Source organism: Liolophura sinensis, chromosome 6, assembly GCF_032854445.1.
Source record: "Liolophura sinensis isolate JHLJ2023 chromosome 6, CUHK_Ljap_v2, whole genome shotgun sequence".
NCBI lineage: Eukaryota > Metazoa > Mollusca > Polyplacophora > Chitonida > Chitonidae > Liolophura > Liolophura sinensis.
This window is the reverse complement of record NC_088300.1, coordinates 5,483,056-5,508,570: the sequence shown is the minus strand read 5'-3', so window position 1 is coordinate 5,508,570 and position 25,515 is coordinate 5,483,056. Positions and strand designations below refer to the sequence as shown.

General features: G+C 37.7%; 1 protein-coding gene across 1 annotated transcript; it reads left to right on the top strand.

Moving 5' to 3' along the window:
• Positions 1–3: 3 nt before the first annotated feature.
• On the top strand, positions 4–25,515 carry LOC135466510 (general transcription and DNA repair factor IIH helicase subunit XPD-like). Its single transcript, XM_064744032.1, has 24 exons — positions 4–110; positions 540–639; positions 998–1,075; positions 1,385–1,447; positions 2,122–2,235; positions 2,575–2,691; positions 3,939–3,992; positions 4,534–4,596; positions 5,224–5,347; positions 5,836–5,932; positions 6,204–6,337; positions 6,702–6,870; positions 7,435–7,553; positions 7,900–8,039; positions 8,513–8,614; positions 9,780–9,843; positions 10,351–10,442; positions 10,774–10,803; positions 16,954–17,046; positions 17,989–18,061; positions 19,106–19,176; positions 23,426–23,569; positions 23,992–24,135; positions 24,475–25,515. The coding sequence occupies exons 1-24, from the start codon at positions 106–108 to the stop codon at positions 24,565–24,567; spliced, it is 2,283 nt and encodes a 760-aa protein (XP_064600102.1). The 5' UTR covers positions 4–105; the 3' UTR covers positions 24,568–25,515.

Genomic DNA, 25,515 nt, shown 5'->3' with positions numbered 1-25,515 from the left:
GTAAATAAACTGATGGACAGAAAACCAGGCCAACTTCAGACATTTCTTGCTAATTTTTGTTTTTTTAACGGTCTGCAGTAGAGTTATTAATTGCAGATCGAGAAAATGAAGTGAGTATATGCCACAAAGTCAATTTAAATTGTACACCTGAACTAAATTTTGATCCTTGTGCTTATGTGTTAAACATAATAATGCACATTCGCTATTAAATTCTCTTAATAACAAATTGCTGTATCATTGATATTGTAACAGAGGCAATAAATGAAATGTGTTACCCTTTTATGTAGCAAAAGTCAAGGATAGAGTAAAAGCTTATTTAATATGGTAAATATAGGCCTTAACATTTATATTTTCACTGAGTTATCATAAGTCATCGGTGAAAGAAACACAAATTCTTACAATTACAGATTGCGATGCAGCAAGTACTATTTTTTTTTTTTATCATTCCTTTTCATTTCATTTCAACACTTTAACAGATCAATATGTGTCATCAATCGGTTAAATTTAAGTGTAAATATATGTATTGCTGTGTTTTGCAGGCTGAATGTTGACGGGTTGCTAGTTTATTTCCCATATGAATATATTTATCCAGAACAGTACACATATATGCTGGAGCTGAAAAGATCTATAGATGCTAAGGTAAGACATATTTGTATGGAGATAATAATACATTCAAAAAGCTGAACATATACCATATCTGTTATGATATAGGCTACATTCAGAATGCTAAGTTAACTTAGAAGCTTCAGTTTTTGTAAATTTGTCACTTGCATAACATGAGATATGAACTTTCCTGAACTTTCATATGTCTTGTTCACCAGTCATCCAAAACAGTCATGATAAATTTAATTGTCTTAATTTTGCAATCTTGTTTATAAATTTATATATCATAGAAACTTACTGTGCTTATGGTAATATTTTTCCTCTTCAGTATTCTATTCCAAGGGTAATAATAACACTAGGTAAATTAGTTGTTCTTGTTTTTCAATGTTTTCAGGGTCACTGTGTTCTGGAGATGCCCTCAGGGACTGGGAAGACCATATCTCTGTTGTCTCTGATTGTGGCCTATATGAGGGTGCGTCTTTACTCACATGTGGTACATTTCTATCTCCAGTCCATTGTTTGCTAATTATATTCCGGTACATCGTCCAATTTTATGTCCAACAGCCCCTTGCCAACATTGAACATGACTGTTATGGTCAAGGGTTTAAGTGTTCTCCAGGGATGAAACAGCAGATTTGGGAAGGTTTTCATGTTAGGAGATACTGTCATCATGTGACGAATATAATTTTAAGAGAAAAATTTCCGCAATCACCCATATAAGTTTATTGTGAAAGTTTAAACATTAGGGTTACTGATATAATCTCACAATATATATTTACAGGCAAACCCCAGAGATGTTACCAAACTTATTTATTGTTCAAGAACAGTTCCAGAATTGGAAAAGGTTTGTGCATTAGTTACACATAATTATGCCTGCTTAATTATAACAGGCTGATAGTTAAGGCCAAGATCCATGTCCATGCCAACAAGAAAAGGTACTTGCTGTTTGGCAATTGGACACTCAGTATTTACAGGTGTAGGGTCTTGTCTGGTGTCATCAGCATGATATGTACATGTCAGAGAGGCAGTGCTAACGCGTTCATGTGTACGTGTGAAGGACCTGCATGACTGTGTGGCTGAGAAATACGAGTGACAAGGATGCCATTCAGTGGCTTTTTAGAAGTTTGTATTCATACAGAGATTTCTTTTTTCATAAAGATGTGCTCCCTGTTGTCATTTGTAGCACAGTTTAGGATGATGTCAGTGCAGAACCTTGATACAAGCTTTTGTAGTAGTGGAACATCATGCTTTATTATAAACATAGATCTTTTACCATTAATCCTGTCTGTGGGATAGAATGTGGCTTCTGTAACTACTGTTTAAAACACTACATAATAGTGAATGAAATCAGAGTATCGCTGACAGTGTGCTGGTTAGCAAGTGAAAATGCTTCCTCATTCAGCCAGCAATACAGCCACCATTCAATCCCATTGGTGCAGGTAGATACAAGCATAATGTATTTTTGTCAAATTTAACATGCAAAATGGTGATATGCGAATGTAATTTGATTTGTTCTAGGTGGTAGAGGAACTGAGCGAGTTGATGAAATATTATGAGAAGATGACAGGAGAAAGCCACAATATACTTGGACTGGCTCTTAGTTCAAGGAAAAACCTCTGTATTCACCCACAGGTAACATGAACACAGGACTGGTTTGTGCTTACAGAAAAAGTCCCGGCAAATACATGTAGGTGAAGGAAGTGAAAAAACAATGGACAGCATTGCTCATTGTGGCTCTTGTGGGTATGCATGTCTGCTATGTCAGGATCAGATGTGAAGCATGTGAAATGTCTTTTTATGGCATACATGGACACAGGCAGTGTTTAGAACTCGAATCTTCCTACTTTTAAAGCACAAAGTACCTGTTGTTTCATATTTTGTAAGTATAGTTTAAGCCAATTTTTTGAATTGAATATGACAGGGACTTGCTGTTATTGCAATAATGAATGCTCCTATTGATATGCTAACTAGGTGAGTCAGAATCGGGACGGGAAGGTGGTGGACAGTCGTTGTCACTCACTGACGGCTTCCTTTGTCAGACAGCGAAACAAACATGACCCTAATGTGCCTATTTGTGACTATTTTGAGGTGAGATTTTTGTACATGGTAAATAATGTCATTCTGTGACATGTAACTTGTGTTCTGGTATTTTCTTTGACTTCACATTAAATTTATGTCCAAAAATTAAGAAGAAAAGAATGTCTTCTACAGGATTAATTCATGTTATAACTGGAATAGATCCCAAATTCAAGTTGGTTCCCTCATAGAAAAACAAGAGACCATTCACAACCAATTGTTGTGAAGATCACGCAGAGTAACTTAGAATGTCATAGAGTGTGATTGTAGCATGTTATCGTAACAGAGTATAAGTGTAACAAGTCACAGCATCAGAGTAGAATCGTAACATGTTACAGCAACAGAGTATAATTATGGCATGTCATAGTAACAGAGTATGATAGTAACATGTTACATCAACAGAATATAATTGTAACATGCCAAAGTAACAGAGTATAATTGTAACATGCAACAGTAACAGAGTATAATTATAGCATGTAATAGTAAAGAGTATAATTGGTACGTAGCATCATCACTAGATTTCCCAGCAATCTCATCCTTCTAATCATCTGAGATCTGCTCTATGATTCCCAGCTTATCTTCCAGAAATACAGATCTGTACGCTTCCATTCATCAACCTGGAATTCGATCTTTTCCAGTGTGCTGTCCTCAATATGTGAAGGCTGTATGCCACAAAGACATGTCTTCTCTAATCCTGTAGTAATGTTAAACTCAGATCAAAGACCATTTAACATCATAATTATCACAAATATACCTGGCGGATCGGCAGCGAGCCAAACTTCGCCAACCGCCATTTTCAGTTTGAGCCAGCCCACTCGGAATCTTCCGGAAAAAATAAACTCGTCGAACGATTGGATTGAAACCAATGAGATACACAGTTAAAAGGACGATTGACAAATTGCTTAGGAGTTCGTACTTTAAATTCTTTAATTTTGGAAAGAGCAACCGAGTTCACCATAGCAACAGAGTCACGTGTTTGCAGTTTGCCAGGTTCTGATGCTGTCTGAATGGATGTGTTGGCTACATTTGTATTAATTGCAATGGTACGGTCTTTATTATTCCCGTAAAATGAGGTGATACAAATTCAGAATTACTTTAAACTCATGGAACACATCATTTTGTGGCGTACAGCATTGACACTTACAGGACAACGCAGGCAACATGACCAACTGATCTCAGAGCTGCCCCACAACTAACCATAGAGTACTATTTGTACTACTGGTTGTGTCATGTTCAGTACTGTTTCCTGTCTGTTGCAGAACTTTGAAGCTGTGGGCAGAGACACAATCTTACCGTCAGGAATCTATGGTCTGGTAAGATGAGCGTTTCATTTACTAAATTACTGTTTATTTGAGAATACTGATCCTCCAGCTGATGGGAAGAGAGATAACTCTTGACTGCAGGGTTATCGTGGTTGATTTATAAGTTATCTGTTGTGGTATACGGTCTTGACAATTTAAATGCTGTTTTAGAAGTTGTATAATATTACCACCTATTGCTTGTAAGAATAAAAAATGTTTTGTTATGGTTTAAATGAGGACTGTATTTTAATGGGCTGAAAACCGTGTAATAATTCATGTGGTTGTGATAAAGATAGTTTTGCTGGAATTGTTACTTTGTTGTAATGCACATGTCAGCTAGATCATGTTGCCACGGTAGTTTGAATAGGTATACAGTTATCATGTTATCACTGCCAACAGGTGATGATATTTTCTGATTATTGACTGACATTACTAAAGCAGTAATGTTTATTATTTCCACTTTAACATGAAATGCAGCTCTGAATTCATATCTTCAAAAGGTCTACATAGTGTATCTTTGCTCTGTGTGATGTTTTAATACTGTCTCTTGCAGGACGAGCTTAAAGAATATGGCAGAAGACATAATCTTTGCCCTTATTTCCTGGCCAGACATGCGGTCAGTATTTTTGAGATGCATTCTCGTTTACTGATGAATGGATTTTTAATTGATGGCCCCATACACCTAGAAGTGATAAATATGATGCTGTTGTGGATAAATCAAACATTATGATCAAACCTGTATAATAAAGAGGATGGCTGAAGTAGTGTACTGCTTGGTGTTACTCACTATACTGTATAAACCAGAAGGAGCATGGCATGCTAGTGAGGCAGCACCAAAGATATGTTGACACTGGAAACGTACTTCTTTGTATGTCACGCATACTGCAGAGGTCAAGATTGAAAGTAGAGGAAATGCAGCAAATCCCTAAAGAACCACACTGGTTGGCGACGTACCAAACCAACTACGTCATTGGCCCAAGGCCTGTTGGTTACAAGATCAGGACATTAACCAGGCTGAACCAGTGAAGTCTGCAGTTTCTCTTCTTTTGTCTGTAAAGTGATACTTGGGCACAGAATAGCTGAACTAAATTTCACTATGTTTTCGTGGTCAAACATTAACTCCAAGGAATAGCAAAACTGTGCTCAGATATATGTTTTCTAAATAAAGGGAGTCTAAATGTTCATTACACAACCACACAACCACATGTTAAAAATCACGTTGTTGTCATTTAATGGATTCCAGATCACCCATGCCAACATTGTGGTCTACAGTTATTATTACCTTCTGGATCCAAAGATTGCCAATATGGTTTCTAAGGAGTTGGCAAAACAGTCTGTGGTTGTGTTTGATGAAGCGCATAACATTGGTAAGTACTGAAGTCAATTGTTTGATTGATAAAGGCTGTGATTGCAGCTTTATTAATTAGCATAATTCATAGCATATTTGCATTAGTAACTGTGTATGTCTTGATTTCAAGGAAAAATTTATCAGATGTGTCGGTATATATCGTTCTAATATTGTCAGATTGCATTTTACACATTGTGTTGCCAGTGAAAATAATATTCATGAAACTGTAGACAGTTGCTATGTAAATTGCGGTCTGTATCAATTATTGTTAATGGATTATGTTAGACGTTTGGTAATGTGCATGCTTGACAGGATGGAAAAAGTAATGTCATGTTTTTTTTGTAATTACATGTATACATGTATATGTACAAAAGTCCATATAAGTAGTAGAAATAGTTCATCTCAAACAGGTGATTGATGCCAGTATTGGTTTTGGATGTGTAAATAAAGAAAAATTCATGTCAACTTTTTTTTTTGTGATAGAGAATCTGTGTATTTTAATTTCAGATAATGTTTGTATAGAATCCATGAGTGTGTACCTTACGAGGAAAACACTGGACAAATGTCAGAAAAATCTGGAAACTCTCAGCCAACAAATTCATCGGTATGTACAGCAGGTTATAGCCAAATGTGGATATTTGTAAGTATTTTTAGGAATATGTATTTTCAATGGGACCACAACCTGCAAATGGCCGTGGGTTTCCCCGAGCTCAGCCCAGTTTCTTCCCACCATAATGCTGGCCACTGTCGTATAATTGAAATATCCTAGAGTACACTAAACCACAAATCAAATAAACAAATAAATAAATGGGACTAGTGTTGACTCATGGGACTAAAAGACTACTGTACTATTTTTGTGTTTTCTTATTTTGCAGTTTGAAGCAAGCAGACTCACAGAGACTAGAAAAAGAATATGACCAACTTGTAGAGGGCTTGAGAGAAGCCAATCTGGCCAGGGAGGGGGATGTGGTCCTGGCTAATCCTGTACTGCCGGACCAGGTTCTACAGGGTAACCTGAAGAAAAGGCAGTCTGTCTAGAAACCCTCATTGTCAGCCAAAAAATGCTTCAAAACCTGGATTGTTGAATAAAACGCATAGGATGATGTGTTAAAATTTTTTTTTATTCTGATGAATTTTCTCATAGGATAAATTACCATCTCTGGATGTGTTAAGATAGATAACATTATATATGTATACAGGTATATTGAAAGCTTCATGAGGTTTCTGGACCAGCCAGATATACAATTTTAATACAAATTGAATTTGTTTATACCTGTACCGTCTTGAAAATGCAAAATTTTGTTTGTTTGCACATGCTTGTGTGAAATAAATGATATGAAATTGATTCATGGGTGATGTTCTTTTTTCCTCAGGATCCGTCCCTGGAAATATCAGAAAGGCTGACCATTTCCTCAGCTTCATGAAACGATTTTTGGAGTATCTGAAAACACGGATGAGAGTACAACATGTTGTAGCAGAAAGTCCTCCATCCTTTCTGAAAGACTGTGCAGCACGCGTGTGTATAGAGAGAAAACCATTGAGGTGAGTCATACCTGTTTATCTTGAGAGCCGCTTGTATCAGGTGAGTCATATCTGTATGTCTGGTGAGTGGTATTTACATATCTGGCGAGTGGTACCTGTATGCCAAGCAAGTGGTACTACATCGTTGCTTGCCTGGAGAGGCATAATGTACATGCATTGATCATCCAGTGACCCAATCCTATATGCACGTTGAGTTGCAGCCTATTGTCCCTGGATCATCAAGGTTGTACACCTGAATCTTCTTACTGGATCCAGCTGTAGCTTTAAATCAGGAGGGTTAACAGGCACCTGGCAAAGGTCATCAGCTTAGCTGTGACCCAGGCAGCTTGTCAAGGACTTGATGAAGATCACTGGTTTGTCCTGTGCACTCTGGTTTCTTCCACTCATAAAGTTGACCACTGTCTTGTATAAGTGAAAAGGTTTTGAAAGGTTTTTATGGCTTTAAACACCATGCAGTTAAATAAACAAAAACTAAGTACTGAGTGTAGCATGGTGTAAATATCAAATAGTAAATGTGAACATTTTACTTACAGCCACACCTGTATAATGATTTCATTGTTTCAGATTTTGTGCTGAGAGGTTACATTCCCTGATGCGGACATTAGAACTGTCGGACCTACAAGACTTCTCACCATTAACGGCAGTAGCTCATTTTGCTACACTGATTAGTACATATGTTCAAGGTAAAGAGTTGGGCACTCGTTAAATTATAAAATTCTTTCCAGTTTTCGTGATCTGCTTTTTGTGGTAGATTGCTGAAAGGTGTGCCTAGTGTTTAAGTGGAAGTTCCAGGTTCAGATTTAAAATCAAGATACTCCCTGGATTGAAATCATTTTTTTGCAACTAGAAAGTCATTTCAGATTGAATTCATGCAAAGAAATTATGATAAATTGAACACTGAAATGCCTTGGATCATTGGCCATCTCCAGTGATATATGATGTATATACAGTACATGTGCATGTATGTGCATCCCTGTTAAGTGGCCATCTCTGCCCTGTGCCTGGTCATGCATATGGATTGTGTTTCAGGTTTCACGCTGATTATTGAACCGTTTGATGACCGCACACCCACCATCTCCAACCCCATCCTTCAGTTCAGCTGTCTGGATGCCTCCATCGCTGTCAAGCCAGTTTTTGATAGATTCCAGACAGTCGTCGTCACTTCGGGGGTGAGAGTTTTCAGGAATTCTCAGCTGTGGAGCTATGACATGAATCCATCATTGTACCAGTATGTGACCAGTTGATCTAGTTTGATTAGGAGCTAAAATTTTGGTGAGATTGAGAGCATTGGTTTAAGAGCTGATACCTATGCTAATGCTGTGTACAATGTATTTGAACATCAACAATTCTGGTCATCAGTGCTAAATTACAATTCCTGTGTTGTAAACATCATTTAAAAGTGTATTACTGCCTCAGTTGCTTCAACTTCGTGAAATACGGCTGATAAGTCTTCAGCTATTTCTGACATAAAATATATGTGTATGAATTTTGTTGATGCGTTTAACTTATTGAAGAGTTAGGTTTCTGACCGTAAACAAGAAATCATAAACTGTAATTTTATGTTACATGCACAACTCGATCTTGGGCAATACTTAACCTAGATGTGTCTCTGCATTCAGAGATGTTTTGTCTTTATTTCCAGACACTCTCCCCATTAGACATGTATCCTAAAATCCTGGACTTCCGTCCGGTTACCATGGCAACATTTACCATGTCATTGTCAAGAGTGTGTATTTGTCCTATGGTGAGTTTAATGGAATTAAATATGGAGTTTTCTGTGTTTCCTGTGAATTCCTGTCCTTGATTGGTAATCTTGTGGTGATCAGGTGGAGGGAATCAAGTATACAAAGTACTTTTATCTGTCAACCACTTGACCACAAAGCCTGCTGGAGCCATCATTCATACACAGGCTTTGATGTTGGGGAATCTATTTAACTCGGTGGTTAAAATATCACTCCCAGTTAAAGCCCAAATGCTATTCTCAATAGCATGATAATGATATTGTGCCTACAATATTTATCAAGTAGAAAAGCATTCTTTTGTATATGTAAAGCTGAGATAAGAAAAATCATGCTAGTCATGTCCTCTAAAGACAACACTGATATAGTTGTGTGACACTTTATGGACTGCAGCGGGGCTCAAATGGCTCAGTTGGTTAGCGCGCTATCGCAGCGTAATGACCCAGAAGTCTCTCACCAATGCGGTCGCTGTGAGTTCAAGCCCAGCTCATGCTGTCTTCCTCTCCGGCCGTACGTGAGAAGGTCTGGCAGCAACCTGCGGTTGGTCGTGGGTTTCCCCCTGGCTCTGCCCGGTTTCCACCCACCATAATGCTGGCCGCCATCGTATAAGTGAAATACTCTTGAGTACGGCGTAAATCTCCAATCAAATAAATAAATGGACTGCAGCGTCACAAAGAAAAATAACATCAGTGGAAGTTGTCATGCTTACTGTGTGGCAGTAATTCAGCTCTTTAGGCTACATATTATGTAAACCCACAGTGTGACTTATATACCCTGAATGGGCTCTGACAGGTACATGTCAATATTTTAATCCATGTAATCAGCCAGTAGTGGTTGAAAACCACAAGTGATGTAGGGCCATGCCGATTAAGTTCACTGTACTGTGTGCAGTTTTGTACTAAGGACAAAGGCCCAAGGAAAGACCTGAATTCAAGGGTTTTAAAATAATCTTATGATTTTTGATGACTTTTTTTTTACTTCAAGCGGTCAACTTTGAAAAGGGTCTTTGACTGTGTTTCCCAGCTTTATTTTAAATTCAAGAGATAAAGTTTAAAGATAATTTTATCCAGTCTTTCTCTTTCATAGTAAGATGAGTTGTGTTCTCAGGTATACTAGTCACAATTAGGGGTTATTACTGTTGATAGAAATTGTGTGGTCTTTCCATTTCAGATAGTAAGTCGGGGGAATGATCAGGTGGCCATTTCATCAAAATATGAAACAAGGGAGGACATAGGTAATTTGTTCATTGATTAATTCTAAATATTTTGACCCCCTTTTAGTTATAAAGTTGTTTAATGGGCTATCCAGGAAGACAGTCAGCTCTTGACCAATTGTTTGCATGTTTGAATCTTTCTCCATCTGTTTTTGTCGCAATTTTAAGCCAGAAGTTAGATAGGAGCCCATCAAAATATGATGGTTTTCACGCAACAGTTCAGTGTATGACGGGTGAAACATCTACACATTTATTCTGGAGTATGGAATTGAACATGAAGTAAAATAAATACACTTTAATTACTCTTAAATTACCTAATAATTAAAATTTATGTGAGCCTATGCCATTTACAAGTATTCACAACAGATACATAATGGCTTAATGTAGCATATGGAACAATTTTGTTCAGTCATGGTTTTCTCATACTTGAAGTTTGTTTTTTTACACCAACATAGAAACTAGACAATACAACTGGTGTAAATCAGTTAAAACTGCTTACAAAGCATAAATTTTTCATCATTTATCCAGCTGTGGTGCGTAACTATGGCAACCTGTTGGTGGAGCTGGCTACTATTGTACCAGATGGCCTTGTCTGTTTCTTCACCAGCTATGTATACATGGTAAGGGTTAATATCACAGTGACAAAAATGTATAGCATGTATAAAGTAGTATTTGTGTTGTGCATTTACCACAAACCCAAGAATTCTTTAACTTTCCTCGACATCATTAAAAGTTTTATTTCATTTAAGTTTGTGTGTTGGGACACAAAGATCGATATGCTCTCACCTAAAAACTGTTCAACTGAAAACATTTTCTCTCAGGTTTACATTCTTACTTGTTTTGTGTACACAGTTATGTAACATCAGTCTGTGCGAGAATGTGGTGTAGTTAAAAGCATACATGAAGTTTTCTTGACTTTATTATTGAAAAGATTTTTTTATTGTTTTCCAGGAATCCATTGTGGCATCATGGTATGAGCAGGTGAGTTATGTGTCCAAGCATAAGCTAGGACATTTGAAACTTTCCTTATAAATAATTTATTTGTAACCAGAAAACAGGACTGGGAAGAATTGAGAAATTTTGATGTACACATACTTTTCACCCGTAAGCCCAAGTGTGAGTTTTAGCCACGATGATTAGAGCAGCTCTCTGTGGGAGGACAGTGTTTGGTAAGAGAGCATGTTCTTACTTTTGATCATGGGGTGCATTTTTTAACGACATGTATGCATGTATTACAGCTTCTGTCTGAATATTAGTCATTTCTCTTTGTTTGTGTGTTCTGGCTGACAGTGTAAACCATCCCGTAACATTTTCTCCTTCACCTGATAGACATACTAAGGTCAAGGCAGAGTTTATCACAGCAGACACATTAGTGAAATAGCCTACATTTATATTCATGAGTGAGTGAGTGCTTGGGGCTTAAAATTGTACTTAATAATTTTTGAGTCATGTGACTACTAAGGCATCCTTAGAGTGCATGCGATGTGCCTCCTTGTTGCAGGACGGATTTCCATCACTCTTTTGTCTAGTGCTGCTTCACTGAGACGCCTTATCAAAGGCAAGTAAGCCGCCCGGCCGAGCCATTATACTGATACAGGTCAACCGGTCATTGCACTATCCCCATCATGCTGAATGCCAAGTTACAACTTCCTCTTTTAAGGTCTTAGATGTGACTCAACCCAGGTTTAACCCTGGATCTACTACTCCCGAAGCGGATGCTCTACCAACTGTGCTATCGGGGCCAGTTTATATTCAAGAAACTTTCTACAACACACATTGTCTGTGTTGTGTCTCTACAAGGTGACATAATGTATGGGGACAGAATGTACACGCAGTTTTGCCCCTTTGTTACAGTATTCAAATGTGTATTTAGATCAGTGATACACAAGAGTTCACACAACATCTGACGACTTTCACTATCAAAGTCCATGATGAAACAGTGCAGGTTTGATTCAAACACTCGGTTTCAAGAGGTACAAGAGCACCTTCACCTACTGGAAATTTTGTATAATAAAATAAAAGAAACCCAAACAGATTGTTCTTCAGACAGGTTTTAAGAAATTTATTTTGTGATAAAACTGTTATAACCAAAAGTGACAAAAAGTTATTTAAATACATTAAAAACATTCCCCAAAACTGTAAAATTCACAAGTTACTTCATAGCACATCAAACTCTGAACAAGAATAAATTAGTTCATATAAATCGCACAAATCTTTCTCATAAATATAATTATGTATATTTACTTTCCAAAACATTGCTAGGTAACAAAGCTAATGCATAAAATAACCATATATCTAAATAAGAACAATTTGTCATATTGATGAATTGTATGAAAAAGTAGCACTATTCATGCAATCATGTAAAAACAAACTTGTAAAATTTCATAAAATACATATAGTGGCAGCAGACAGCTTAGGATGGAAAAAGACGAAAGTGTCTATGAGTATGTACAGTGAACCAGTGTGATAGAAAAACCTCAGTTTTCAGGGCTAAAGGTGTTCGCATTTTGGCATAAGTGGGCAAGATACTGATTGAAATACATGATCCAAATACATTATCCAGATTATGTAATTTCGATCAATGCCCTCTTTAATGTGGATTTGCCCATATATCAGTTAAAACAGAGAAAGAAACATTCAAAAGCAAAATAATGGTAAATAACTGATCTTACATCTCACTGTATGTCCCACATTGATGATAGCTAGCACTTCGTGGAGTATCCCAGTGTTTAAAATTGTTTTACATTTCTAGACAGTATCTGTGTGTGACAAAAGAGTGTGTTGAAGGCCACGTGTAGATTTAATAATTTATCACAGACGTTCTCCCATACAATTCAAGCACACAGCCATACTCACACAAACACAACAAAACAACTCTGTATGTTTGCTGTCAAAGGAGTGACGAGGAAACCGAAGAGAGGGACAATCACCATACAAAATGCAAACAAAAATCATTGACTGTATGAAGGTATATCAGATGCAAAGCATAAGAAATACACTAAACCTGTGTGATGTAGTGACAGCAAACGTATAATAGCACTATATTTGATGTGAGCTCAGAGGCCAGAGTTGATAGTTACCTTACACATAGTTTCCCTGAGCTTGCAGGAGAGAAGACAGTTGGTTTATGATCAGTGTATTGGTTTCTTGAGGCCGCTTGTTGTCGGATGCCAGCTGCTTACAGATGTGGAGAAGTTTCTGTTCCATTTTCTGCTTCTCGACCTTGGGACGGGTGTTGTTGCTTCGGTTTCTCTTGTTGGCAAACCAGGACTTGACTTGAGCAACAGAGATGCCACCCATGGTGGCTAGCGTTTTCTTTTCCTCTTTTGTTGGATAAGGATTGTGCTTGTGTGAATCATACCAGCTCTGCATGATGCTGACAGCGTTGTTGTTGAGAGGTTGATTGTGCCGAGTTTTCTTGCCATTAGGTTGGTTGATGGGCATGTCACATGCGGGGCGTTTCTTAGATGGTTTGATGTCCAATATAGGCTTGACATCCTCTGCAGGTTTGTTTTCAGGTGTCAGGGATTTGTTAACCGGTGTTAAGGGTAGGCTGTAGGATAGCGGACTGCTTGTGGAGCTGATGAGACAGGACTGTAGCTGTAGGAGAGGAGAGGGGGTCAGGTGTAGAACAGGTTTAGAAGAGGCTTCCTAAAATGACAGTGGAATGAGCAGTTGTCTCTAATGGGACTAGTTCTTATTCTGAAGTTTAAAATGCTTTTTTAGATTTTTGAGTATGCTGTGAATATTTCTTTACCATACAATTTGCCATAGTGTTACATAAAGTTTTCTTAATGCTTTATATTGATCTGTCAATTAGGCCTATATGTGTATGGGAATACTGGTACCACCAGCTTGGTCAGGCCTATAAAAATCGTTTCTTAATTAGCCACCCCAAATCAAAATCATTCCATGATTGGCAATCCACACTGGCCACAGTGTTTTCAGATACTTGCAAATGTTAACACGTAAAAGGGACAGTACTTGAAGAATAGGATTAGTGTCACATTACATGCAGATACAGTGACGATCTCATGTGAAGGCAAAAATAGTTTACAATGTAAGATTCCTTGGCTCTGAAACGTTTTTGCACAAATATACATGTTAAAATTACCGGGTCCACTTTCACAAAACTTTGTTAGTCTTATTTCTGGTGACTTGTTAGTCTTATTTCTGGTGACTTGTTTGTAAGTTAAGGCATGGGCTATAAGTGTTAGTGACATGTAAAGATAATATGATCTACGAGGAAAGTTGCCAAAAGTTGATTTACTAAGTTCTGTAAAAGTGGATCCTTGTTGTTAAAGAAAAAGCTCTTACCGTTTTCTGTTCCTTGTTCAAAGGGGGTGGTGTTCCAAGCTCAGAGCCAAAGCCACTGTCGTTGAGGCTCTCATTGGTTAAGGACCGTCGACTTGGGGTGAGTTGGTTTGGGGTCAGGTTATGGAGGTCAGAGTTCACGGCTGGGCTAAGGTCAGGAGAAGACTGAAGTCCTGACATCAGACATCTCCTGGAATCTACTGGCTCATGGGTTGAGTGGGTTTCTGATCTGATCAGCTTTACTGTCCGCAATCTTCTTCCACAGTGGTTAATCGAAGCAGATGTTGCTTCCTCAGCCGTGGGAGGAGCCACAGAAGCGGTTCTCATGGAAGGCTGAATTGGATAGTTGGCGTACAGGTTGTTAGGATTGGAGGAGAATGGTGTTGAGTGTGGAGCAATGGAACCAGCACAGCTGTACGGAGAGCTGGTCTGGTGCTGGAAGCTGTTTTGCTGGAAGTTTGGAGGAATGGCGTGTTGGGCGTGTACACTGACAGTGCTATACTGTACAGGTGAGGTACAGCTCTGTGACCAGTACGACCCCTCGGCACCTCGGTAATCATAGCAGTTACCTGTGTAAAGGTCGTACATGTCCAATGCCAGTATGCTGTCGGTGGCTTCCGGCACTGCCGCTTGTTGGTACTGAGAGAAGCTCTGCTGATGTACTGCCCCGTACAGACTGCTCATGTGTGCATGACCTCCAGTAGGACACTTATTGTAGCTGTTCAGAATTTCTTGCATTTCTGTTGGGCCTACAACTTGACAGAGTTCACTGAATGCTTGAGCATGGGTAGGTTTGAAGTCTTGGTTGTCCATGGTCTTAGTTCCCTTGTTGTTCTTATTCACAAGATGACAGTTCCAAATGGTCAGTCTAAAGCTGGTCTCAGTACCTCAGTTATTCAGTGGACTGGTCAGATAGTGGTATCAGCTCCGCAGCGGTCACTTCACTCCTGAGCAACACTCAATGCTCTCTCAGTATTTAAAGCCCCTTTTTCAGCCTTGACCTTGGCAAAGGCATGAAAAATGTTCCCTTGCTGGTGTTACTGTGAACTTTTTTCAGTCTCTTTTTAGACAAAAAGCTGTCTGGTTAACTGCCATTGTGTCTGGTCTGTGTTTAAGACTGTGTCAGCTTGGGGGTAGGTGTGGGGGCTATCAAACAATAAGCTTTAGAAAAACACAAGTGTCCTTGACAGACATCAGTATTTCCATGGGTGCCTGGTCTTAACCATGTTCACCCTGTGACATGATTCCATGATGAATACATAATACAGATTACCGGTGACAAAATTTCGTGTTTTTTTTCTTGCTTTCTTTTTCTGAAGTTTGTTGGCTTGGGGAGTCTAGTTGTGTGCTTTATGTTTTCTCACACAACAGAACACGAAAGAATGTGCTCACATCTCTTCTTGAGGAACACCCATGCCTTGATCCAGAAACAGATGAAAGTTCAAAACCCTGTCATTCTTTAAATTTCTCCATGCAGTTTCTGTGAAGTTATTAGTGGCTTTTTTTTGGACAAAAGAAAATATTATCAAAAAATGAAATTTGATATTTACTGAATAGCATGATATGTGGTCCAATCTGATTTTACAATATTTGTGTTTATTTTTAATATATGCAAATTATGTAAATCCCGTAGAAATCTGATGTGCTTGTTTTTTTTTTCTGTGAAATGTAAATTATTGTAGCTCTGAGATGCTTGGCTCTTTGTGAAAAGTGCATGTATTTTTACCATACAAAATTCCATTTTTTGCCTCTTTTCTGTTGGTCTTATTTTCGGTCATAATTTTATAAAAAGGTTACAGCTAGCTTAGAATAAACCTGTGTTGTTACATGTTTAGGTGAGGTGAGGTGAAATGGGTGAGGTGAAATGGATTTTCAAATTTATTGGCGCAGTTAAATCATTGGGAGTGATCAGGATATAGATACAGAACAGTTAGGTTCAGATACAGTTCATGTAATGCAAAATCCTACTTCTCGGTGTGAATTAATTCAAAATGATAGAACTGACACGTTAACACTGGTCTATCCGACAACCTGCAAATCTCGCTCTAAAGCATGATTTCGCCTTAGATCACTGATATTCCATTAGGCTACATTTACGTGTGCTGATTACCACATATAAGTCAACTCTCAAAAATTGATTTATTTTTGCAGTAGATATTAAGAGATTCTCAGACTATAATCACACAAGATCTTTGATAATGTATAAAGTACTCCACCTGGTATCTAAATGTACATAGTTAGGTGAAGGTAATAAATGCACTGAGTTAGTCATATGTGCAAAAAAAGAATTGAAGTAGTTAAGAGATGTATGCATATATTCATATTTATATGCATTTTTATGTATGTTCATATTTTATGAAAGAAAAGAGAAATGTTAGGCACAGAAAATCAATGTCTTCAGTGCATATGTGTATTGAGGAAATGTTGCAGAGATAAAACTTTCAAGGATCCATTTGGAATTCAATATATATTTTTGGCTAAATGAAATTAACATTTCTTGAGAAATTATAGAAAGTTTACTAAATTTTCCTTACAATTTGAGCATTTCCAGATTTCTGACTGGTTGTATGTGCAAGTGATAGAATACTAAAACTTCTTCACTGGTTTCACAGATGTATACTCAATTATTTTTGATAAAAATGTGAAAATGGTGAATGTTTTGCAAATCTAATTTGTTGATTTATGCCCCTTGCTGACATAAGGGAACCATATGCTGTCCTTATATTTATCTGCTTACAATGTACCTTTGAAAATGAAGATGTTGATTGGCTGTATCCATAATATACTTGTTTTCACACGGCAGTAGTTTTGTTTCAGGGCATCATTGACCAGGTCCAGAAACATAAGTTGTTGTTTATAGAGACTCAAGATGCTGCAGAGACAAGTCTAGCTCTTCTCAATTACCAAAAGGTAAGATTCAAGGGCAGCTTTTCTTCAAACACAGACACCTACATGTACATGTATATTAAAATGAATGATTCCTTGATGTTTACTTCATGATCACGAGTTACAACAGTACTATTTACCCTAATACAGCAGTGGTCACTACTATCGTTGGAGGAAAGAAAAAGGTAAACCATCAGTCTTGTGATGTAGTTGACCACCTTCCCCACATGTGATGCACAGGTTTTCACCCCAAATAACTACAAGCTGGTAACTTAACAACCTGAGAACACTGGGTTGGGGGTGGGGGTGGTGGGTGGTGAGGGAAATCTTGAAAATGATGTGTCCAAGGCAGGGAGCGAGCCAACAAGTTGTGCCTTCAAGTTGTCCCAAACTGACAAACCTCGGAACCATGTGATCTCAACCTGGGATCAAGACTATCTTAATTCCAGCCTCACCTAATGCTGACTTCAAAAAATTACATGTACATTCAGGAAAAGTTCATATTTGGAAATATTTGTTTTTCTTTGTCTATGACAGAGTTTCCATGAAGGAAAAGCATGAAGAACCGTTATATGTTAGGTGGAAACACTTCCAGGAAACAGTCATCATACCATCTGCACTCCAGACAATGTATACCTTATAACCTAAAATTTTGTCTGCAAAAGCGCATTCTTAGAGGCAAATAAATGTCACACAGTATTATTTTTGGTGCTGAAACTTACAATTTTCCAAGAGATATCATTCCTTGTTCCAAGCAAACCTCAAAACACCTTTCTAAAATCAATGTAACTCTCAGAATCCGGGAAATGGTCAGGTTGGTCATGGAGGAATTCATTGTCAGTGTGAGTACTCTATACATATGTATGGTACATTGGTATCAAATGTCACATTGATATGATTAATTAATAAGTATTCATACAGGGCAAGAAGATTGTTTTCTAAGTCTGCTGTAATTTTACTTTGAAGGCTTGTGATAATGGTAGAGGTGCTGTCCTGCTGTCAGTGGCCAGAGGAAAAGTCTCAGAGGGAATCGACTTTGGTGAGTACACATAGATTTGGACTAGGAAATATTCTTGACTTCAGAATGAATTTGGAAGGTTTGAAATAAAGGATGGAAAATGTGAAGAGCCATATGTATTGAGGGTAGTATGATTTCAGATTTTGTTTTTGATTTATTTGTGTGTGTGTGTTGATTTTTAAAATTTTCGAGATGAGAAATGTTCCATGTGTGCAGTGGGCCTGAAGGTCTGCTGTCAAAACTGTTTATTGGGAGTTCTACTGACTGTGTGTGAAGTTATCTGCCAAGTACCAGAAATGATAAGACAGACTACCTGTACAATTCCATATTATACTTGAATAAAAGTAGAAAAAAGTTCCCCAACTCTTTTCTTTGGGCATAAAAATAACTTAGACTAAGGCCCCAGTGGTCAGTCTGAAAATAAAGTAGCCAGCTGAGGTGACATCATCGCTGGAGCAAGTGAGAAAGAGACTGTGTTGAAGTGAGGGCGTGAATTGGGGTGTTAAGCTGGTACCTGGTTCTCAGTATGTTCGCTAGTGATGTCATTACCGAATATTTCTGACCATTTACGAAAAATATGCATAAATGGAGGGGCTCTTCAGAAATACAAAATATGCCTCAAAAATCTTTGTTTTATGGTACCTTTTTATGCATCCTTTAACAAAAAAGTAGTGTTTTCTGTTAGCTTTTGTGTCAGAGTGCATGGCTTGAAAACTGAGCATCCACTGATGAATTATAAGTTGTAACAGATTATTTTGAATTATTTATGACTGAGCAGCTGTATTCTTTGTTTTGAAAGTACCAGGTAAACCTTCTTGTCTATACATGTAGGCAGTAGCGTTGGTATTTTATTTAAAGGAAAAGTTGACAGTGAAACAAAATCCTTTTCCTCAGACATGTTTGAAAACTGAAAATCTGTACTCCTATATTTTAAAAATTATGTGTATTAAATATTTGTTTTTTAAGTTGGGATTTTATTGTGTGGTTTAGAGATAAACAGTAGGTTTATAAGTTTGCGATGTCATTAACACTACAACCTGTAAATGTAAGATTTTGTGTTTTCAGACCATCATTATGGCCGTGCAGTTGTCATGTTTGGAGTTCCATATGTCTACACACAGAGCAGAATCCTTAAGGTAGGTACAACATGTGTTGACAGGTACTACATGTATTGGCAGGTGCTACATGTGTTGACAAGTACTACATGTATTGACAGGTACAACATGTATTGACAGGTACAACATGTATTGACAGGTACTGCATGTATTGACAGGTACAACATGTATTGACAGGTACAACATGTATTGACAAGTGCTACATGTGTTGACAGGTAATACATGTATTGACAGGTACTACATGTATTGACAGGTACAACATGTACTGACAGGTATTACATGTATTGGTAGGTACAACATGTATTAATAGGTGGTACATGTATTGGCAGGTGCTACATGTATTGACAGGTACTACATGTAGCACCTGCCAATACATGTAGTACCTGTCAATACATGTAGTACCTGTCAATACATTTAGTACCGGTCAATACATGTAGCCCCTGCCAATACATGTAGCACATGTCAATACATGTAGTACCCATCAATACATGTAGCCCTTGCCAATACATGTAGCACCTGCCAATACATGTAGTACCTGTCAATAGAGGAAGCACCTACCAATACATGTAGCCCCTGCCAATACATCTAGCACAGGCACTAGATGTATTGGCAGGGGCTACATGTATTGACCAGTACTAAATTTATTGACAGGTACTACCTGTATTGGCAGGAGATACATGTATTGACAGGTGCAACAGGTATTTACCTGAATCTCAGTGAACAAATCAAAACATCTTACTGTCCTCTTAAATGCATGAGTTCAAGTCCAACTCATGCTGGCTTCCTCTCCAGCCGTAAGTGGGAAGGTCTGCCAGCAACCTGCAGATGGTCGTGGGTTTCCTCTGGGCTCTGCCCGGTTTCCACCTACCATAATGCTGGCCGCCGTCGTATAAGTGAAATATTCTTGAGTATGGCGTAAAACACCAATCAAAAAAAAAAAAAATCAATCTTAAATGCATAGGTTTTGTTGTCATGTGCATCATTTCAGTATTTTTCATGTTCAACAAGCATAACTTCACAACTGCTGCAACATCCTGCAAAATACCTAGGCTTTTGCGTTGTCTTCCAATGAGCCACTCATTAAGTTGAGAGCACATTATGAAAGATAGAATGTCAAACATTTGCCCAGTGGACTACAGACAAAGATATTTATAAAACGGCTTGTTACAGCTGCATGTAAATACTGAAATCACTTTCTTGGTTCTGTTTGAGAAATTGATTGACAGAGTTTTCTTTGGTTTCTAATCTACTGGCTGCTCTTCTGTGTTGATTTATCATTAATTGCCTTTATGCACCTGACTTACCCGGACCTGTGTGTCCCAGTGCTAAATGTAATCAGCAGCAGTTTGAATTCTAGACCTGATGTACCTGTATGTACTTGTATCTACATGGATATGCTTATAGGACCAGGTGTGTGAATGGCTTTACTTATGAAAATAGTGAGGTTGTGTTTTACTTCCATAAAATAAGTTGATATTTCATGTATGTCTCTGTAACTTTTGAATAAGAATAATTCTGTAAGAAAAATTATGTTATGTCTGCCTTGGGTTTTCTTTCTCAATTTTGAGTCACTGTACTTCTGTATTAAAGGAGTGGCTGTTTAATTGTTAGGTTTGAATGCCTTTATTTCTGTTGTGACCAAACATTCATTTTGTGCCATGTAATGTAGGTCTAACAAAATGAGGATAGGAAAGTTTGGAGTGTTCCCATGCTAAACTGAAGACATGCTTACTTCAGTCAGCCACTTTGTAGTGTTATGTCTCCATGAACATAATGATGTTTTCATGTGGAGTCAATATTTGACTCTCCATACAGTGTGTGTTACACCCTGTGAATTTTCCTACTTAGCTGTACGTGTACACCAGTAACTACCGATCAGTCATAGTCCGTAAATCTGTTGGCCAATAACAAGTACTCTCCAAAGAGTACAGATTAGAACTGTGAGACGATTGGCTACTTGTATAATCGCCTAAATGTCAGTATCCATCAACTCATTCCACTCTTTGGCTTGACAATTGAAGTAGTCCCCACTGCATTAATTCTTAGAACAAGTACTTGTACTGCATGTAGCGTGTGCTTGGTATGAGTTGGTGGTTTATTTGCATCAAAGCATTTGTGTATATACGATGTACATGTATATAAATTATGTTACAAACACCAATCTCCTCTCAGGCCGTCCTTGGGAAGGTCTTCTGGCAGCCTGCTGTATTGTCGTGGGTTTCCCCCCACCATATTGCTGGCCGCCGTTGTATGAGTGAAATATTCTTGAGTATGGCATAAAACAACAATCAGATAAATAAATAAATAAACTCATATGCAGTCTGTAATACCAATGTGATTCAAACCGTTTTTCCCATGGTGATAGTTTTTTCTCAATGATGTTGAGGTTAAATTTGCATACTGTCGATCTTGCCAATCCGAATTGCTTGCAAGTGTAATGTAAACTAGAACTGCATGCAGTTATAGGCTTCAAAGCAATCTGTACACAGAGCTTTCAGTATCCACTTTTTAAAATTTTCCACTTTCTCCACCATAGACTGTTCAAATCTATCAGTTATAAGCTCTTCTGAAAAGAACCACAGGGTTTTCTAATACAAAGAAAAAAACAGGTAAGCCATATTAGGCAGTGAACTATCCGAACAAGTAAATTGCATGTACCTTCGTGAAAGCAGATCTCTATTTCAGCAATACCTGACGTATTGCCAACAAATGAGCCGTAGTGTCTTTACTTAAAGACGAAATGAATTTGGTAAAATTTGACCTGCGTTCACCACCCCGCTTTGTTCAGTCACAGTAAGATTACAACGTTAACATGCCCCAGCTTTTCACGGTACAGTCCATATCATTTATTATTCTCGATTATGTTAAGTAGCAACTGTATTTGATTTGTGAGTTATTTCAGCATTGCTAGTAGGTTTTGAAGATGACACTGCTAAATATTATGTGCCAAAAAAAGAAAGATAAAGAGAAGACTGGATTTGAACCCCAGGCTTCTAGGACTGGTAGTCTAGTGCCTAATAATTTCCTGGTAATTGCCAAAAAAAAGAGATTGGCAGGAATGAACTGGATTTGAACAAGACACTGCTAGGGGTGATGTTCATTGGGGCTATGGTGAAAGACAGTGAAAAGAAAATAAAAATTGCTCTCAAATAGCAGTGCTGGGCCACGTCTATAGAGAGATTATGCCTTTGATCTACTGTTCCTGTCGCCAGACAATTAGAATCACCCCCTGTAGCCAGCTCTCTGCAGTAACCATTTTGCATGCCGCAGTTACAGCACATTTTGGATACCAAGCAAAAAGTTTTTGTACAATATAGTTACGGTGATCCACCTAAAAGTTGCATGTAAAGTTTCATCGAAAGATCATTAGCTTATATACGGAAAAAGATGGTTTAAGTGTATCAATGAAAATCAAAATGGCAGCTAAATCACGTGACTGAACAAACAGCACGAAACATTAAAAGCTGTTTCATATGTTGGCTATTAAAATTGCCAAGTTTTTACTGGTTTTGGGGATACTGCAATTTTACAAGCTGATTATGAATAAAAATAACATGTTTTTATATGCATTTTAATGGCCAAACTATCGGTCGTAGCTGTGCAGTCAGAAATGAAGCGCTGAGGTTGATCTATCTACTGACCAATTTTCAGCTACATAGCTATTACTGTGTCCGGTCATGTGACATTTGAAAAATGACACTAATATGAGCTATAATTGCAATTTAAAGAAAAGTTATACATCGTAGGAAAAAACTAAAACCGTGGTGGTCTTCAGCAATCCAAACGACATCTAATTTGTATCTTGTTTCTTCAGAATTCAACCACAAGTCATCAGGTGACTAAAACGACCAGTAGCGAGCTTTCACATTTCTCGACTGATTTGCATAAAATTTTTAATCCTGATACCCACAGTAGTCTTGTACATGCATATCAATTTTAAATATAATCAGATCAGTGCTTCTGGAGAAGAAGTTTTTTTTTTTAGATTTCCATTCTGCTCCAATATGGCTGAAAAGGTGGGTCACAGGTGGTTGAAGTTTTATACTCCAGCAGGTAGCTCAAACAATTTGGTAATGAACATGTGTACAAAGTTTACAGCTGTAACACGCAGCTTTCTCGCAAAACAAATTAATAGCCTGTAAATAAAAGCATAATTACAGGAAAACTAGTAACAAAACTTTCATGGCATTGCAAAATATATCTGATCTTCCAAGTGAAGAAAACTAATTATCATTTTCGTTTGTATCTGAATGGTTTTGTTTGGAAACAGGCCAGGTTAGAATATCTGCGGGAACAATTCCAAATCCGAGAGAATGATTTCCTGACATTTGATGCGATGAGACATGGGGCACAATGTGTGGGCAGAGCACTACGAGGAAAAACTGACTATGGCATCATGGTGTTTGCTGACAAGGTGAGTAATTTGCTTAACCTGTAAAACATGATTGAATATTTCCAACAGTTGTTCTTGTATTATCCTTTGACATACATTTTTTAAAATATATCCATCATTTCCTTACATTACTCATTCTATCTGTCCACATCTTTGCAACCACTCTATTTCTTCAATGCTTGCCGCCAGATTTACCAAACTTCTACAACATTTCACACATTGGCATTGGAAAGAACTGAACCCTATTTATTTTCACTGACCATGACCTATTTTTCAATTATTTCCATTGCCTTGAACATAATACATGTATCTTTGTACCTGTATGTACGGCCCAAGGGTGTTTTATAGTGCATTACATATTTTTTCTATACCTGTACACTTTCTCATAGAAGTAACACAACACCTTGAGATTTCATTGCTATATGACCTTTGGTTAATTTCAGAGATTTGCACGAGCAGACAAGCGTGGGAAACTTCCCAAGTGGATACAGGAACATTTGAAGGACAGTTTGTGTAACTTATCAGTAGATGAAGCTGTGCAGGTAGCCAAACGGTTCCTCCGACTGATGGCGCAGCCCTTTAGCAAGGTGAGACGTGTGCGCAGACAAGATCTCCATTTTTTGGTAGCCATATGATCAGTGGGATATCTAATGCTCATGGGTGAAATCCGCTTTTGTATACACTGACCATGTGTTAATTTTTCTAAACGAATTCAAAACATTAAGTACTGGAAATTGAAGTTCATCTGTTCTTGTAAAACAGATTTATGTTTGAGGTATTTCCTGAAGATAAGACGATTTATGTTTGGTGTATTTCAGGAAACTAATACAATTTTATGCTTAGTCTTATTCAGGAAGATGAGATAAGTTTATCATAAATGTATTTCAGGAAGATTTTTTCAGATAATTCTGTTTGCTGTATTTCAGGAAGATCAGCTTGGACTTTCCTTGCTCACTGTGGAGCAGTTGGAGTCTGAAGAAATGCAGAAGAAAATTGAATCTCGAGTTCAAGTTATGTAGGGTGGAATATGTGTGCAATAGTAAATGTTTATGAAAAATGTCTTTATCAGAGAAAAAAGGGTTGTAAGATAAACTCTACCTGACTGGCCTTGTACTTACAGCACTCAGAAAGTAATGAATTTGAATTGCCATCCCTTTCTGCCATACATGTCCCATGTTGAAATGTTTATACATATTATATACACTAGACATACAGCTTGTGGTAATGTTTAGTAGTGTACATGTAAATGATGAGTATGTATTGTTATCTCGCTATGCCATTGGCTTGAATCCAGATGATTATTTCAGTAAGCATCACACATTGTACATATCTTCATCAGTTATACTTCATCATGTGTGAAGATCCACCAAAGCCACTACATTATGAGACCTCCACATGAGCATAGTTGAATATCCATACAGAACAGAATATATCAGAGCAACAATTATAGCTTTCCGTGCGGTATGATTTGAATATTAACCAAGGTCTGCTATGAAATTTGTGCAACAATAATAGCTTTCCGTGCGGTATGATTTGAATATTAACCAAGGTCTGCTATGAAATTTGTGCAACAATAACAGCTTTCCGTGCGGTATGATTTGAATATTAACCAAGGTCTGCTATGAAATTTGTGCAACAATAACAGCTTTCCGTGCGGTATGATTTGAATATTAACCAAGGTCTGCTATGAAATTTGTGCAACAATAATAGCTTTCCGTGCGGTATGATTTGAATATTAACCAAGGTCTGCTATGAAATTTGTGCAACAATAATAGCTTTCCGTGCGGTATGATTTGAGTATTAACCAAGGTCTGCTATGAAATTTGTTTTATGTAGTAAATAAATCTAAGCTTTGTGAGATGGTGTTAAGTTTCAAACTTGACTTTGTTTGGAGTGAGGGTTTACAGCAGACACGTCCACCCATAAAACAGACCACTGCCATGTAAATGAACATTTCATGATACATG